Consider the following 17,035-nt stretch of genomic DNA (forward strand, 5'->3'; position numbering starts at 1 on the left):
ATGAGCTAGTATGCGAGATGTGTACTAGCTCATTATGCCTTTGTCTTGCAGGTTGTTGTGTTTTTTTTTTTTTTTTTTTTAATTTACAGCCACTTTAACATTTGAATGTAATCTTGTACGCTTCCTTTGCTGGAGCAGGGTGGGTATAATTTTATAAAGCATTCGTTTACCTTTACAGTAAAAATGTAGAGGTAAACTGACACTGAGCAAGCACCCCCTTCCCCCTCAAATACCCTCTGTACTTACCTCCTGGAATTGCTTAGCTGTCTGAACCTCTGCAGTACAGTTTATCTGTAAAGGTGAACTAACACTTTAATGATAGTCCTTCTGTAACCACCAACAATGTCGAATACAAGTTCTTTTACAGGAACGTAGTTGACAGGAAAACTTTAGGTAAAAGCAGATCTTGCATCTTTGGCATGCTGAGTCTTGTTTGTCAGCAAGATATGTATTTGTGCAAGTATGTATATCTTTGTTCAGGGAGACACCCACCACCATCACTCGACCACTATATAAGAACGCGACCCCTTGTGAAGTTCTAAAATTATTAACAGTTATTAATAAACCTTAAGGTTGACTTCAACTTGAAAAGTTAAGATTTGCTGTTATGAGAAACATCTACAAGCGTTAAAGTGATACTGAAGTGCAATTTAAAAAAAAATAACAAACATGTTATACTTACCTCCTCTCTGCAGTGGTTTTGCACAGAGCAGCCTGGTTCCTCCTCTTCTTGGGTCCCTCTTCGGTGCTCCTGGCCCCTCCCTCCTGTCTCGTGGCCCCACAGCAAGCAGCTTGCTATGGGGGCACCTGAGCCGAGCTGAAGCTCCCTGTGTCCATTCAGACACAGAGCTGCCGTTAGGCCCCACCCCTCTCTCTCCTGATTGGCTAACTGACTTTAACAGCAGCAGGAGCCAATGGCACTGCTGTGTCTCAGCCAGTCAGGAGGGACAACGGATTTGTGGACATCACTGGACAGAGAGGGAGCCCAGTAAGTATTAGGGGGGCTGCTACACACAAGGCTTTTTATGCATAGAAAAAATTCTGACTTCACAACTCCTTTAAAGCATTTGTAAATGCAAAGACAGTAAAACAAATAAACACGTCTGGCACCATCACTATAGATTTTCCTATTTTCTATCAATGAAATCTTTTGCAATTACATTTTTCCTAGAGCCATTATGTACAGACCCGTGCCTGTTTGGTCCTTTCTCCTATCTGCTGTTTGTAAGGCTGGGGGTAAAGTCTGCAGAAGATGCTTGGGTACAAGGTCTATCAAAGTGGTGAGGGCTGGGCTATGTGAATGGAGAAGTCACAGTCAATCAAACACCTCTACCTGCTCTGTTAGACTCCTTGCTGCCTATGTCACCAGCAGCACTGCCTGCTGGGGGGGGGTGTGCGCCACACCCGGGTGATACACCTGACGCGCGGTCTGCGCCCCTACACTGGTCTCTCACGTCTCGCCAGCTGTCTCCCTCAGCGGAGCGGACCAAAGCCGCCTCCCCCTCCTCTCTGTTTACATCTACACAGGAGGAGGGAGTCCAAGGGGGACACACCGATGTGCATATCCAGCGCTGTTCTGAGGTCTGTGCAGTGTATTGTAATGCAGAGGGGCATGTGCTGGGGGGGCGTTTTGGGAGGGAATCTACACTGATGGAGGGAGTCTGCACTGAGGAGGGTTCTATACTGGGAGGGGGGTCTATAGGTATTAAATTAAAGCGGTTGTAAACCGCTGGCTGTTGTTTTTTTAATTCATTTTTTTAGGACTTGCAAGGTAAAGGCATAATGTGCTAGTATGCATTGCATACTAGCACATTATGTAAAACCTACCTGAAAACGAAGCCCTCCAGCGATGCAATATAATCGCTGGAGGCAGCGTCCATCTTCTGGTCTTCCTTCCGGGTCCGCGGCTCCGGCCTGTCGCATCACTTCCGCGCATGCGCGGGAGAGTCGTGATTCAAGGCACAAGTATCTGAAGGAACGTCACGGGTGGCTATTCCTTTAGATCGCTTGCTCCAATGATGTAATTGGCTGCATGTAATATAAATATCTCCTAAACTGTGTATGTTTAGGAGATATTTACAGTACCTAAAGGTAAGAATTGTTATAGGCTTACCTATAGGTAAAAATTATGCACCGAAGTTTACTACCTCTTTAAGCTAGCTATAGTGCCTCTTTCTGGGGGACTGTTAAAACTGACAATGGTCTGCTCAACCATTATATGTGTTTTTTTTTTAATTTCAAATAATTTTTATTGGTCATATCAACAAGTAGATGAACATAAATCAAGCACAGTAGTGTACAGGTAGTGCTAGAAGAGTAATAAAGCCAGTGTATATACAAAAATAGCAAACAGTATATTATATTGTAGAAATACGCAGCTGATACGTTACGTGTACTGTCAAACATTAGATAGCATCTTCCATAGGCCATTATAGGACCGGAAAGTAACAGAAAGAAGAAGGGGAAAGAAGTTAGAAAAAGGGGGAAGGGAGGGTTAAGAGAATAGAACAAGAAACGGGAGGTGGGAGACGGGCTCAACCATCAACTAAAGGCGGATCTTCCCATCGGTGCCACTCTTCCCAGACCTTATCATGCATTTCCAGCCTATCCTGTAGTCTGGCTGTCATTTTTTCCATATGTTCTACATCTTTAATTCTAGCATACAGGTCTTCCTGGGAGGGTGGGGAGTGCCGTTTCCAGTGAAGGGCCACCAAGCATCGTGCGGCTGTCAGAATGTGTCTAAGCAATCTTTAGGATGGTTTGGGAATTTGCAGGGGTGAGACACCTAGGAGGAATAGTTTTGGAGTCATGGGGACCTGTACCCCCAAAAGGCGAGATAACAGGGACTGTGTCTCCGTCCAGAAAGGCACAATCTCGGGGCAGTTCCAGTAAATATGGTAGAGGGTGCCTTTGTCACCCTGACAGTGCCAGCACCTATCTGACCTGGAGGGATAGATAGCGTGGAGTACATCTGGTGTCAGGTACCAAAAGCACAGAATCTCCGCGTCCAGCCCAAGAACAAGTGACTCCAGGCCGTCCCTGTTTGCCACATCTATTAAATCAATGACCCGTCTCGTATTATCCCCCGCTTGGCGGAGAGGGACAAAGCCCTCAAAAGTGCTATCGGCCTATAGCTAGCGCATAAAGAGGGGTCCTTATCCGGTTTTGGGATCAGTGTGAGAAACAACCTTTGCATATCCGAAGGAATAGGGGTTTGCTAATGGAAGGTGTTTACACATGTGGTAAGAGGATAGGAAGGAAAGATTTATAATATTCGTAGGGGAGGCCGTCCGGGCTCGAGGATTTACGTGATGGCAAGGTTTTGATGGTGGATGTAAGTTCCTCCTCTGTTATAAGTGCATTGAGGGAAAGGAGGTCAGAGGCCTGAAGCCAGGAATTCCCACTGCGGTCTAGATATTGGCTTATGTGGTCATTCAGTTCAGGGGAGAGAGGGTCGTGTGGGATCTCGGGATTATTATAAAGTGAGGTATAAAATTCTGCGAAGGTTTGGACAATGTCATGGGGGTGAGAAAGTAGGCAGCCCTCTCTGTTTTTAATTTGGTGGGGACTGGACGTGTGGGAGCGCTTGGCCAGTTTGTGGGCTAGTAGGGAATGGGCTTTGTTACCTTTATCACAAAAGAGCTGTCTCAGTCTCAGCAGCGCCTTTTCCACTTGGCCCATAGTGAGGTCCCTAAGTGTCGTACGAAGACAGATAATTTTTCTAAGGAGGGATAGGGACGGGGAGACTTGCAGTCGAAGTTCGGAGGCCCTAAGCTCTTTTTCCGCTTGTGTTTTGGCTGCCATCGCATCTTTTTTCATGGCCGAGGCTAACGCTATGCAGCGACCACGAAAAACTGCCTTATGGGCTTCCCAGAGTGTGGAGGAGGATATGTCAGGGGTGTTGTTCTCACGGAAGTATAACTGTAGTGTGGACTCTAGCTCTGTCTTAGTTGTAGATGTTGTAGAGGGAAGTTATTCAGCTGCCAGTTACATGGCTTGCGATTGGGGGTACCTAAGTCCAGGGTCATTAGGATAGGGGCATGGTCTGACCAGGAGATTGGAAGGATCTGCGCATTGTGGGTGACGCGTAGCGTTGTATTGTTTACAAAGAAGTAGTCAATATGGGAATGCATGTGATGGGGTGCAGAGTAAAATGTGTGCTGTCTCTCCCCAGGATGAAGGGCTCGCCAGGAGTCAAATAGGGCATAGTGTCTAGTGATCTGACGGAAGAGTTTCGAGTCCCTAGAGGCTCGGGTTTGTGAGTCCCTGGGATTCAGCATTTGGCGGTCATGTACCGAGGAGTGTGATAAATTGAAGTCTCCACTAACTATCAAGAATTTGTTGGGCGTCGGAAACAAACCTGTAAATACTTTAGTCAAAAAGTTAATCTGGTGGACATTTGGTGCGTAGAGGATGCATAGGGTGACAGTCTAAGTCTGCCACTGTCCGCGTAGGACGATATATTGTCCCCGCGGGTCAATGAAAGATTCAAAGCATGTAAAGGGGATCCGCGTTTGAAGAGGATAGCTACTCCCGCTCGCTTATGCAGGCTAAACGCCTGATAAACCTGAGGGTAAGGTCTGGAAGTGAACGCGAAGGTATCCCCATTGTTAAAGTGTGTTTCCTGAATCATGATAATATCTGCCCCTGGGTGCCTGAACTCCCTAAGCGCCACATGTCTCTTCCTGTTGGGATTTAAGCCGTGGACATTTAATGACATAACCTTAGTCATGGTGATGGGTATGTGCAAATTTAAAGATACTTATCTGGTCCAGCCGTAAGGATGCCATGATGTAGAGGTATGGAGGGCACCGAGCCCCGAGGTGGATCCGGCAGATTAATACTGTATGTATTTAACAAGGTAAACATTGCAATTCAGCTCTGCATGTCCTGCTAAGCACAGGAGTAAGTAAGTTCCAATAGGTCCGTCCGGCCAGAAGTGAAAACAACAGGCTGGGAGGACACAAAGGACTATGGTGGTAGTTATCAAAAAACAACAGTAATACGGCAAAGGAACTCTAGGGGATAAACCAAGGGGGGTCTAGTGATCGGAAGTGTAAGCACTCAAATCTTCGGCGAGAAGCGCCCAATAAGCTAAACAGGTGAAAAACATGGGGGCCTAAGGGGGTGCAAATGGGGCTATAGGGGTGGGTCAGGAATGTCAGCCAGGGATAGGTGTGGTCCATAGTCAGAAGTGCCAAGTAGAGAAGACATGTTTCGGTCAGCCATTTTTGGATTTAGCAGCTTTGCGGGGGGGTGTCCTGACCCCGAGAACGCTTGGCTTTAGGGACTTTCTGCCAAACCGTAGGTCAGCGGTTCTCAACTCCTGTCCTCAGGACCCACTAACAGGCCAGGTTTGCAAGATAACTGAAATACATCACAGGTGATATGATTTGCTGCTCAGTGATTGCAGTATTCTAGTCTGCATCTCCCCAAGGTAATACTTAAAATCTGGCCTGTTAGTGGGTCCCGAGGACAGGAGTTGAGAACCACTGCCGAAGGTGGTGGAGGTGGGGTAGCTTACCAGGTCCCATTCCTGGAGACGAGGGACAGGGAGCTCCAATGTGTCGCAGAAAGCATCCAGGTCTTCCGGGTAGCGTAGTATGGCTGATTGGCCTTCTCGTCGTGCTGTTAGGCTGAAAGGGAAACCCGATCGGCAGATGATGTCCTTTTCCTGCAGCGATAGAAGGGGTTGGAGAAGCCGGCGTTTCTGTAGAGTGGTCCAAGAGAGATGTGGAAAGAGCTGTATCTGTGCGTTTAATAAATACTATCTTCCGAATGGAGCGGGCTTTATGCATGATGTCCTCTTTCAGAGGGTGGGAGTGGACTCTACAATTGACGTCCCTCGGTTTAGAAGCAGGGCCCTTAGGGCGCAGGGCTCGATGTGCCCTATCCATTTCAATGGGTTTGGCCAGGGGTTCTCCCAGGAGGTCATTGAATAGGGTTTGCAGGGTGTTTTGCAGGTCTTCTGGGCCCTCCGATTCAGGCAGATGCCTGACGAGAATGTTGTTCCTACGCCCCCTATTGTCCAGATCCTCCACATGGCGCTGCATATCCCTCAACATCAAACGATGGTCTGCACCTTGTAGTTGAGTGCGGTGCACTGCCAGTTTAGTCTCTTGTATTTCCTCCTCCGCCATCTCCACTCTGTCTGAGAGATGTTTAAAATTAGTTTGGAGTACTTGGATCTCAGTGAGGCAGGTAGTTTTGACATCCTCAATTAATTGCATAAAGTCCTCTTTAGTTGGTATGGCTTGAAAGTATGCCTGCCTTGAGGGATGTGGCTGATGGTGGAGGTCCGATACCATCTGGTTATGGTGGGAGGTAGGAGGTGGCTGCTGAGGGTGCAGGGAGGCCGCGGTCTGGACCTGTGTGTGAGGCCACACTTGGGGGTCCTGTGCCTCGCTCCGTGATGGTGAGGGGGGTCGTTTCCACGGTTCCCCTAGGGTAGGTGGGGGTTGGGGAGCTGGCTGCCTGGGCATAGGTGATGGCTTGGTCTGTATCCCAACTGGTGAGTCTGGGGTCCCTGGAGCGTGATTGTCTTTGAGCTTTGGGGGGAGCAGGGGCAGGAGAAAACCCCTGCTGTAATGTGACTCGCCCCTGGTGCCTTGCTTGAAAGCGCTCAGTGTCCCGTGTCTGAGTGGGATCAGTGATTCCTATGAGGGAGCTGGGGAGCTGGGACCCCCTGCAGACAGGCCGGGGTCTGAAGCTGTGTGCAGTAATCGCGGGTAGGCGTCTGTATACTGCATGTATGAGGCCTCGGTGAGGCCTAGTGGGGCAGGCTGAGTCCCATAGGATGCCGCCTCCTGGGAGGTATAATGTGGGGGAAGACTCACTGCGACCATCGAAGGAGGTGGCGGCCCGGTTTCCAAAGCTCTGTGGGAGGGCTGGGGTTTGGGAGCCCGGCGGTGGTGGAGACCGTGTAGAGGAGGTAGAGGCAGCCGGCGCCATCCTGTCCGTTCGCCAGCTGGCATGGGAGGTGGGATAAAGTAGTCCCGGAAGGTCGCAGAGGAGCCAGGCGGCGGTTGAGACGATCCCCGGGCTGTGGAGGAGCGAGTTTTCGTGGAACCACCCATGTACGGGTGCAAAAAATCCCCTAAAAAGGCCGTGGAGCTGTGGGCTGAGAGAGAGCTAAAGGCTCAGACGTCCATTCAGGTCGGCTTCCGGTCATGCCCCCCATATGTGTTTTTTTTTAAATAGACAATTTGTAATAAAAACTATTTAAAAAAAAAATATGTTTGTAATTTCGCTCTGAGAGAAGGTTTCAGCACCTATAAAATCCCAAATTTTCTGTTTTGATTTATTCTTGTATACTATTTTGCTCAATAATTTTCATCTAAAGTTGAAATGTGTTTACATGAAACAGAATTACAGCCTTCTGCCATTCTGTAGGTTTGTTCTATTTATTACTGTTTTGCACAGTAACTTTGCAATTAAAGGGAAAATACATTTACATAAAACAGATTAGAGGCCTTTTGCCATCCTGTTGGGTAGTTCTATTTATTACTACTGTATTGTACAATAATTAATAATAAAAAAGGTGAAAATACGTCTACATAAACATAGAGGCTCTTTACCATTCTATGTTTTGCTTGTTGTTTTTTTAATTATTGTGCAGCATATTTATTTTTTTAAATGTTATATATATATATATATATATATATACACTGTATATATATATATATATATATATATATATATATATATATATATATATATATATATACAGTGTATATATATATATATATATATATATATATTTAATTTTATTTTCTGTTCTGTTCAATTTTCAACACGTTATTTTACGTTAGTGGATTGTATTTTTTAAATTCCTATTCATTTAAATTCATGATATTATTTAAAAAGTAGAATACAATACAATTATATTTAAAAAAAAAACAAAAAACATTCCATTTTGTTTTTCGGTCAAGTGCATCCTGAATTTTCGGTTTCGGTCCAGAATTTTCATTTCAGTGCACCATTACTTGCTGTATCACACTAGATTGCTCATAACGTGTTTACAGCTACATTGTGAAAAAAATCAGTGAACCACTTAAAGCAGTAATAAACAATGTTTTAGGCTTGTTTCCATTATGCACTTCTTGTCTGTGTTTCCACTCTGGATGAAGGAGCAATGGAAACGAACAGCAGCATTGTCAGTCTGGGGAGAGGGTAGCGTTGGATGAGCTAGCAGGTTTAGATGGACTTATCAAATGACCTAAAGCCAAACTCTTGCTAATACTTTTGTAGCAGTTACAGCAACAGTTTTTTTTTGTTTTTTTTTGGGGGGGGGATTAAGATTTTACATAAAAGCTGGCAAATGTTAGAACCCCTGTCAGTGATAAATGGTTTGTTTCAATTAGTGATGCAACAAAATTTTGGCCGCTGAAAATAGGGTTTTCAGGGTTGTGCCAAAGAAAGAAAAGTGCTCATAATGGCTGCCAAAAACTCCAGCGATATGGGCGCAATTTTACGGTGATTTTGACACCATTTTTACATCGATTTTACCTTGCTTATGGTGTGGTTTTTTTTGTAGGTCATGTGACTCAAAAGCCTCATACACACGATCGAATTTTCCGCAGACAAAAACCTCGGACTTTTGTCCGAAGGCATGTGCCTGGATTTTGTCTTGCATACAAACGGCAAGGAATTGTCGGCCAACAAACACGAACATAGTGGCGTACTACGTGGTTTTTCATCTCTTTAGCGCCACTCTTTGGGCTCCTTCTGCTAATTTCTTGTAAGTAGAAGTATGATGAGTGTTGATTAATGCTTTTTCATTTCACACTTTTCATTTAGCACTTTTCAGTTTGCGCTTTTCATTTTGTGCTTTCCAGTTTGTTTCTGAACGGCCGTTCATCAACCAGACATGTTGCGGAATCGAAGGAGATAACGCGTTATTTATTATTGTCCTTGGAGTTATTGCTTTGACCCAAGTCCAGGCCAGGAACAGGAGGAGGAGGAGTTCGTGGACCAAAAATGAGTTGCTTTATTAATGGTGACCAATTATGTCATATGCCTTTGCTGCGGGAGCTCCAGGAGAAGAATCCAGATGTTTTTCGGAATTATCTCTGGATGACGGACCCCTGCTTTCACCAACTCTTGGCATTGTTGACCCCCTATATTAAGAAGCAGGACACATGCATGAGGCTTTTATTTTATTTTTTGGTTGAATAATAATGATTTGATTTGTTATATTTTCTATATTTTTGGATGCATAGAATGCACTTTTTGGTTAAGTTCTATTGGCAGATAGTATGTCTATTTTTATTTGCTTTCTTTTATTAATGCACAATAAAAAAAATTGTGGAGAATAATACTTGGCTATGTGTTTTGCTTCAAATGACAGTTTGGGAGTAGGCAGTTACGTTTAAAAAAATACAATGTAAAATTAACAAGGGACACCAACATAGTTGTATCTTTGATCTTAAAAACTACAGGATAATGGTGTTGTGGTAACTTGCCCAAAAAAAAAGCATAATGATAATAATCTTGATATCACTAGAAAAAAAAAAAGCCAGCAAAGAAGCTTCATTATTATGCCATTAAAGAAGAAGAGAATGTGCGCTGCATTTCGAGATTTCATAATTTGCCACGTCACAAATGTGAATTCTCCATTACGATCGCTAGTTTACAAGACCGACCGCTTCTGGCTTGTCCTTGCTTCCGAGCATGCGTGTTTGTACTTTGGACTTTTGTCTGACGTACTTGCGTACACATGCTTGGAAAATCCGACAACAGACATTTGTCCGTTGGAGCATACAAATGGTCGAATTCCGCCAACAGCCTGCCATCACACATTTCCCATTGGAAAATCCGATCGTGTGTATGAGTCTAAAAAATGCATTTCAATGGGGACGTGCTGATAATGGCTGACAATAAAGTCATATTCCTTTTTGGAAACTTCTGCATAGAAAAAATAAAAAAATACAAAATAACACTGTCAGCCACGCAGGGCTCAAAAATATTAAGCAGCACCACATATAAGAAAAACTACTCAACCCCCATTGATATACTCCACCCACTCGGATACAGAAAAACCCCCCAAAGGGGTATAAGAAAATATATATAGAACTTCACAACTAGAAATGCAGTCCCCCAAAACACAAGACTTAAAACAGGCCATCCTCAAACATATGTAAGGAATGCACAACATAATAAATTCATATTCGTTTAAATTCATGATATTAATTTAAAGGTCAAATCTAATACAATTATTTTTATTAAAAAAAATATGTATTTTTTAAAAACTGTCAATTTCGGTTTCGGCCAAGTGCATCCTGAATTTTCTGTTTCTGCGCTGAATGTTTCATTTCAGTGCACCACCAGTCTTAGTCCTCTAAGTTGAAGCATAACTAACTGAAAAGAAAAAAGCCTAAAAATTTTAAATGATGCAGCTATCACATCTAAGGATTTGTTAAGCTGCAATATAATGTGTGCTTTTGGGTTTAATATTAAATTGCTTTTAATGTTACTGTGTTATAGTCAAAGACACTGTTTAGTCCATGGATATGTAATTTGTTATTTTTCTCAACAGATCTGAGGAAGCAGGCTAGACAACTGGAGAATGAGCTTGACCTCAAGTTAGTTTCTTTTAGCAAACTTTGCACAAGCTACAGCCACAGCAACTCCAGAGAGGGAAGACGCGACAGGTATAGGTACTAGCCATTTTTTATTTTCTTTTTGTTATTTCTTTGTTTTTTTTGACCGGTGTCCGACTACTATGTACTGCCTGTATTTTTTCAGCTCAAAGTATTTAGCATAACTTTTAATATTTGGTGTCCTTCAATGTAAAGCTCATTATTTATTAAGTATATAGAGCCTTTTTCTTCTCTGACTTTTAGGCTGCATTCACACCTGAGCGTTTCAAAGTCGTGTGTTTTTACCACGTTTTTTACAGCGTTTTAGCTGCAATTTTGCCATGATTTTTTACAGCGTTTTAACTGCGTTTTTGCCACAATTTTGTTCAGCTCACCAATGTAAAAGGCAGAAAAATGCTTGCAATCTGCCCCAAAGAAGCTTATGATCCTTTTTTTTTTTTTTAGCTTAGGGCCTTTTTCAGGCATTTTGCTTCAGGTGACAAAACGCTCAAATGTGAACAGGTGTCATTGAAATGAATGGGATTTTGCTTGTTGGGCATTTTTCAGGCGTTTTTTTCGAGCGTTTTATGAGCTGAAAACGCTCAGGTGTGAATGCAGCCTCATGGTCAAATGTTTGCACATCTCCATCAATTCCAAGGTTGGTGGCTGCCATTTTACATTTTCTTATAATGCTTGAACATGCAATTTCTGACATTTCATTCTACTTTAATGCTGATCTGTTATTTTTAAAGCAACAATTTCTAGGGGAAAAAAAGGGCTTTACAGTAGAAGTTACTGACCTACCCTGCAGGTAGGAAGTCCTAGCTTTGCTTTCGCCAAGAACTACAGCAGCTGAATAATCTTCTGTTTCCAGCATATCTAGTGGCTGACAGCTTTTCCTCCTCTGTGACCTCTTTCTCTTGCCAGCAGCTATATTACCACAGGACATTGTCTTCCCTGTCCACCAGAGAGAGGTCTTTTGTTTTTTTTTGTTTTTTTTTTGTGTAGAGGACATTTTTCAGAATTTATTTTTTTAAATTTTTTTTTTCCAGATCCAGAACAAGCATGTAGATCAGGAGTTCTAGCTGTATGCTTGTTCTCAGTGAGTGTCTCAAAGCATTGAGGACCGTGGCAATTGGCTTTTTTGTGTGATCAGCAGTAGCAGCCTACATAATTCTAGAAGTGCAGGTTTCCAATAAACATCGGTAATCTATATGAACTTTGAGGCCCCTTTGAAACCTGAGCCTACTGGAATCGCAGGTTGAATTGCGCACTTCTTCTTGCGATTCCAGAATTGCAGCAAAAAGCAGGGCACGTATGCAGTGCCATTATAAATGGAACCCCAAATGCAGTGTGATTTTGCCACGATTGTCGGTTGACAAAAGGCACTAAAATCATGACAAAAGCGCAATGCCAAATGGTACATGCACTTCTTTGGCGCATTTTTGGAGCGGAGGGAGGCCCATTCAAAATGAATGGTGCTGCTTCAAAAATGCACCGCAAAATTGCACAAAAAAGTGATTTGGGACTGTCACTTAGGTGTGAACGAAATGTTATTCTGGTCTGTAATTCCTCATGAAAAATAGCATCCTCATATACCACTTTCTGGTATGTGAGTGCGCCTAGGAAGTCCTATAACAACAACCTAATGACTGTATATCTGCATTGTGAGACGTAAGCACTGCTACTTCTAACTATCAGTCTCCATGAGCTTTCATGTGAGATTTAGTGACCTCACTACTGTGCACCTCATTGTTCTTGCTGGAGGCTCTAACAAGAGGAATTCTCTACCAAGCTGGCAGCCTCAGCACAGAGACCATGCACAACAAGCAATGGTAAGTCATGGAGGAAAGATCAGCTGTAGGAAGACCACAGGGAATTCTTATGACTGGATAAAAGAAAAACACCACACTGCTAACACCTAAAACAAACCACCAAAAATAAAAAAGATGAACAACTAAGCAGCCACTGGAAGTGAGATACACACATATAGTTAATAGGAAAAAATGTAGCAGCGCTAATAAGTGAGCAAAACTAGTCAAACAAACAATATGATGGACATAGGCCAATAAAAATTGAAAAAAAATATACACTCAAAATTAATAGTGAAATCAAGAAAAAAAAATATTATATATAAATATCAATATAAATAAAAGTCTGTGAGTGATATAGGTAGGACTTCTTCCACTAAGAATCCGGTCACAACCAAAAATCCGTGAAAAAAATGTACATAATAATTTGAAATCGGTGACAGTTCCTCCACCACAACCAAAGTGTGATCACCACAAGAAATGCACGCTTACCAAATAGCAAGCTAAATCAGCTTGCGACCAAGTACCCGGTCAAGGCCTTTATCCAAGGATGGAATCCGGAGCCCCCAAGGGATCCATGGGGTATGGCCAGTAAAACCGTACGAAACCCCCGATTGGAAAGATTATCACCACGGTAGTCAGATGATACCCAGAATAAAAAAGACTCACCATAGCATAATTCCGATGATAATTATTTAATCTGATCATAAAAATTACACTTAAAATGTTGCAGTTAAAAGATAGCAAAATAACCGGCCGGCTGCGCAGAACGCCAGTCCGCTTAGACACCTGTACACGATGACGTCAGCTCCTCCCGATGTACGTTTCATCAAAAAATAACGTCATCTGGGGCACGGGCGACGCACTGACGCATCGCGTTATATATGGAGACAAATAGAACCAAGCCTCGATGTGAGTCAGACCGGAACATCAAGCAAAATGCAAGGAGGACAGGCAGGACGCCAGGTCCGCCATACTAGGTATTGGCAAAAGAAACTAAAAATATATTTAAAAATTACATTACTAAAAAAAGATAAAAGATAAAGAGGATGAGAGAAAACCAGGAACAAAGGTATTAGTAAAAATACCTGTGTCCAAAACAAAAACCTGCGGATAACATTGGTCTCCACAGATACTCCACTGTATTAACCAGGCTATGGGCATATAAAAATACCCTCAAGGATACAAAAACATATACAGTTATAATATTGTTATGGGACACAGATGTCAGTAGGCACGCAAAAAGAGAAAATAAAGCCCCAGCCCACTCCATCCCACAAAAAGGTATAAAAGTGCACAAATAGGCTAAATGTAGATATCCCACATACACTCATTAGAAAAAACAGCCAATTGGCCAAAAAAAGTATAAATCAATAAAAACAGGACATAAAACACTCTAAAGAGTCTAAGAATGACAAAAATTGGAATTGTTGATCAAAAACCAAAAACCCATTAGTGGATATTGGTCAACTACTAATGTTGCTCTCTGACTCACAACAAGTTTACAATACCCAATCAAAGTACATAAACAACAATAGGGGTTATTAGACAACCATCTAAAAATTGTTCCTCAAGAATTGTCTATAAAGGCGTTTGTGTCCACATCCACATTTAGACCATAAGGGGTGTAACATCAAATTTTGTGGACCCAAGACATTTCCAACCTGGAAATGCTCCTGACCAGAGAACTCCCTCTCCACTGGGGGCGATATTTATCAATCCCCATAAAGATGGACTTAGAGGGATCACTGTTGTGTGCTAAAAGATAGTGCTTAGAGACTGAATGCTTGGTAAAACCATTTTTTATATTTGTGATATGCTCATTCAACCTGACTGAGAGGGGCCGTTTGGTCCTGCCCATACTGCAGGCCACAAGGGCACTGGAGCAGGTAAACGACCCCCTCTGTTGAGCAAGTAACAAAAGGTTCGATCTCATGTTCTTGTTGGGTACTAGATGAAGTGAACATCTGAGTACGTCTTTGTGTGCAACCATTGGTGGAACACATCGTCTACATTGATAGTAACCTGTGAGGTTTTCAAAGAAGCCTCTCAATAGTGGAGGATCCAAAACATTCGGGGCCAACCTATCCTTTAATGAAGAGGCACCCCTATACACTACCTGCAGACTGTCCGGTAAAACTGAGACAAGGGAAACATTGTTCTCACGTGGCGGTCTCTCTATCAATAGATCATTTCTGTCTAAAGCTATAATTTCCCCCAAAGTGGTCTTTAAAGAGTCAACAGAGTAACCCTTGTCTACAAACCTATCCACCAAAACATCGGCCTGTTCCAAAAATTGGTCAGCATCCGTACAATGGCGCTTGATGCGCAAAAATTAACTCTTCAGAACAAAACGGAGCCAAGGCTCACGATGGCAACTATTCACTGGTATGTATGAATAGCGATCCGTACTTTTAAAAAAAGTGGAAGCTGTAAAATGATATTGATATTTAGTTATGTTAAGGTCCAAAAAACTAATATTAGACTGACTGGCCTCGAAGTTTAGATAAATACCCCTAGTATTGTTATTGAGATGTTCCATGAAACACTCAAGTTTATTCCGAGTCCCATCCCATAGGAGGAGGATGTCATCAATGTACCTAGCCCACAGCTGCAGCTAGGGTCTCTGGCCAACATAGACGACATCCTCCCACTGGGCCATAAAAAGGTTGGCCAAACTGGGGGCAAAATTGTTTTACCAAGCATTCGGTCTCTAAGCACTATCTTTTAGCACACAACAGTGATCCCTCTAAGACCATCTTTATGGGGATTGATAAATATTGCCCCCAGTGGAGAGGGAGTTCTCTGGTCAGGAGCATTTCCAGGTTGGAAATGTCTTGGGTCCACAAAATTTGATGCCCTTTATGGTCTAAATGTGGATGTGGACTGGACACAAACGCCTTTATAGACAGTTCTTGAAGCACAATTTTTAGATGGTTGTCTAATAACCCCTATTGTTGTTTATGTACTTTGATTGGGTATTGTAAACTTGTTGTGAGTCAGAGAGCAACATTAGTAGTTGACCAATATCCACTAACAGGTTTTTTTTGGTCATTTTTGTCATTCTTAGACTCTTTAGAGTGTTTTATGTCCTGTTTTTATTAATTTATACTTTTTTTTGACCAATTGGCTGTTTTTTCTAATGAGTGTATGCGGGATATCTACATTTAGCCTATTTGTGCACTTTTATACCTTTTTTGTTGTGGGAGGGATGGAGTGGGCTGGCGCTTTATTTTCTCTTTTTGAGCGCCTACTGTCATCTGTGTCCCACAACAATATTATAACTGTATGTTTTTGTATCCTTGAGGGTATTTTTATATGCCCATAGCCTGGTTAATAGAGTGGAGTATCTGTGGAGACCAGATATTATCCGCAGGTTTTTGTTTTGGACACAGGTATTTTTACTAATACCTTTTTGTTCCTGGTTTTCTCTCATCCTCTTTTTATCGTTTTTAGTAATGTAATTTTTAAATATATTTTTAGTTTCTTTTGCCAATACCTAGCATGGTGGACCTGGCGTCCTCCGTGCATTTTGCTTGATGTTCCTGGTCTGACTCACATCGAGGCTTGGTTCTATTTGTCTCCATATATAACGCGATGCGTCAGTGCGTCGCCCGTGCCCCAGACGACGTCATTATTTGACAAAACGTACGTCGGAAGGAGCTGACATGCTGACGTCATCGCGTACAGGTGTCTAAGCGGACTGGCGTTCTGCACAGCCGGCCGGCTATTTTGCTATCTTTTAACTGCAACATTGTAAGTGTAATTTTTATTATCGGATTAAATAGTTATCATCGGAATTATGCTATGGTGAGTCTTTTTTTATTCTGGGTATCATCTAACTACCGTGGTGATAATCTTTCCAATCGGAGGTTTCGTACTGTTTTGCTGGCCATACCCCACAGATCCCTTGGGGGCTCCGGATTCCATCCTTGGATAAAGGCCCTGACCTGGTACTTGGTCGCAAGCTGATTTAGCTTGCCATTTGGTAAGCTTGCATTTATTGTGGTGATCACACTTTGGTTGTGGTGGAGGAACTGTCACTGATTTTAAATTATTATGTACTTTTTTTCACGGATTTTTGGTTGTGACTGGATTCTTAGTGGAAGAAGTTCTACCTATATCACCCACAGACTTTTATTTATATTGATATATAATATTTTTTTTTTCTTGATTTCACTATTAATTTTGAGTGTATATTTTTTTACATTTTTATTGGCCTATGTCCATCATATTGTTTGTGTATTTGACTAGTTTTGCTCACTTATTAGCGCTGCTACATTTTTTTTCCAATTCTTATGACTATTCCTTTGCCCTTTGCCTGCCTTTTTTTTGCACAGCTTTCTGAGTTCGGTTTCTGTTTAAGAGTTAAAAAAAAATGCATAAAAAGAAATAGTGATGCTATTTGACAGTTCAGTCTTTTATTAATTATTCAACACAGAAATCAGCATGAATATGCCCCATAAACATTTTGTAATTCTCATGCTATCCGAATAGCATAATTTGGATAGCATGAGAATAAAGAATACATTAGAAAAACGCTGAACAATAAAACTTTCTTAATTATAATAATAGATCTTTATTCTGCATAAATATAAAATCTTTGTATGGAGATGATATAAGAAAATACTGTACATGGAAATT

General features: G+C 42.2%; 1 protein-coding gene across 3 annotated transcripts in view; it reads left to right on the forward strand.

Annotated features, from left to right (window-relative positions):
- Nucleotides 1-17,035, forward strand: part of GOSR1 (golgi SNAP receptor complex member 1) — a 184,225-nt gene that overhangs the window by 9,294 nt on the left and 157,896 nt on the right. For 2 of the 3 annotated variants that reach the window (XM_073616856.1, XM_073616858.1), the window contains one exon: nt 10,538-10,658. In XM_073616856.1, the coding sequence (XP_073472957.1) occupies nt 10,538-10,658 (121 nt within the window). The remainder of the gene's footprint in view (nt 1-10,537; nt 10,659-17,035) is intronic. The other variant, XM_073616857.1, reaches the window with a different exon arrangement.

Source organism: Aquarana catesbeiana, linkage group LG02 (assembly GCF_042186555.1).
Source record: "Aquarana catesbeiana isolate 2022-GZ linkage group LG02, ASM4218655v1, whole genome shotgun sequence".
Taxonomy (NCBI): Eukaryota; Metazoa; Chordata; class Amphibia; order Anura; family Ranidae; genus Aquarana; species Aquarana catesbeiana.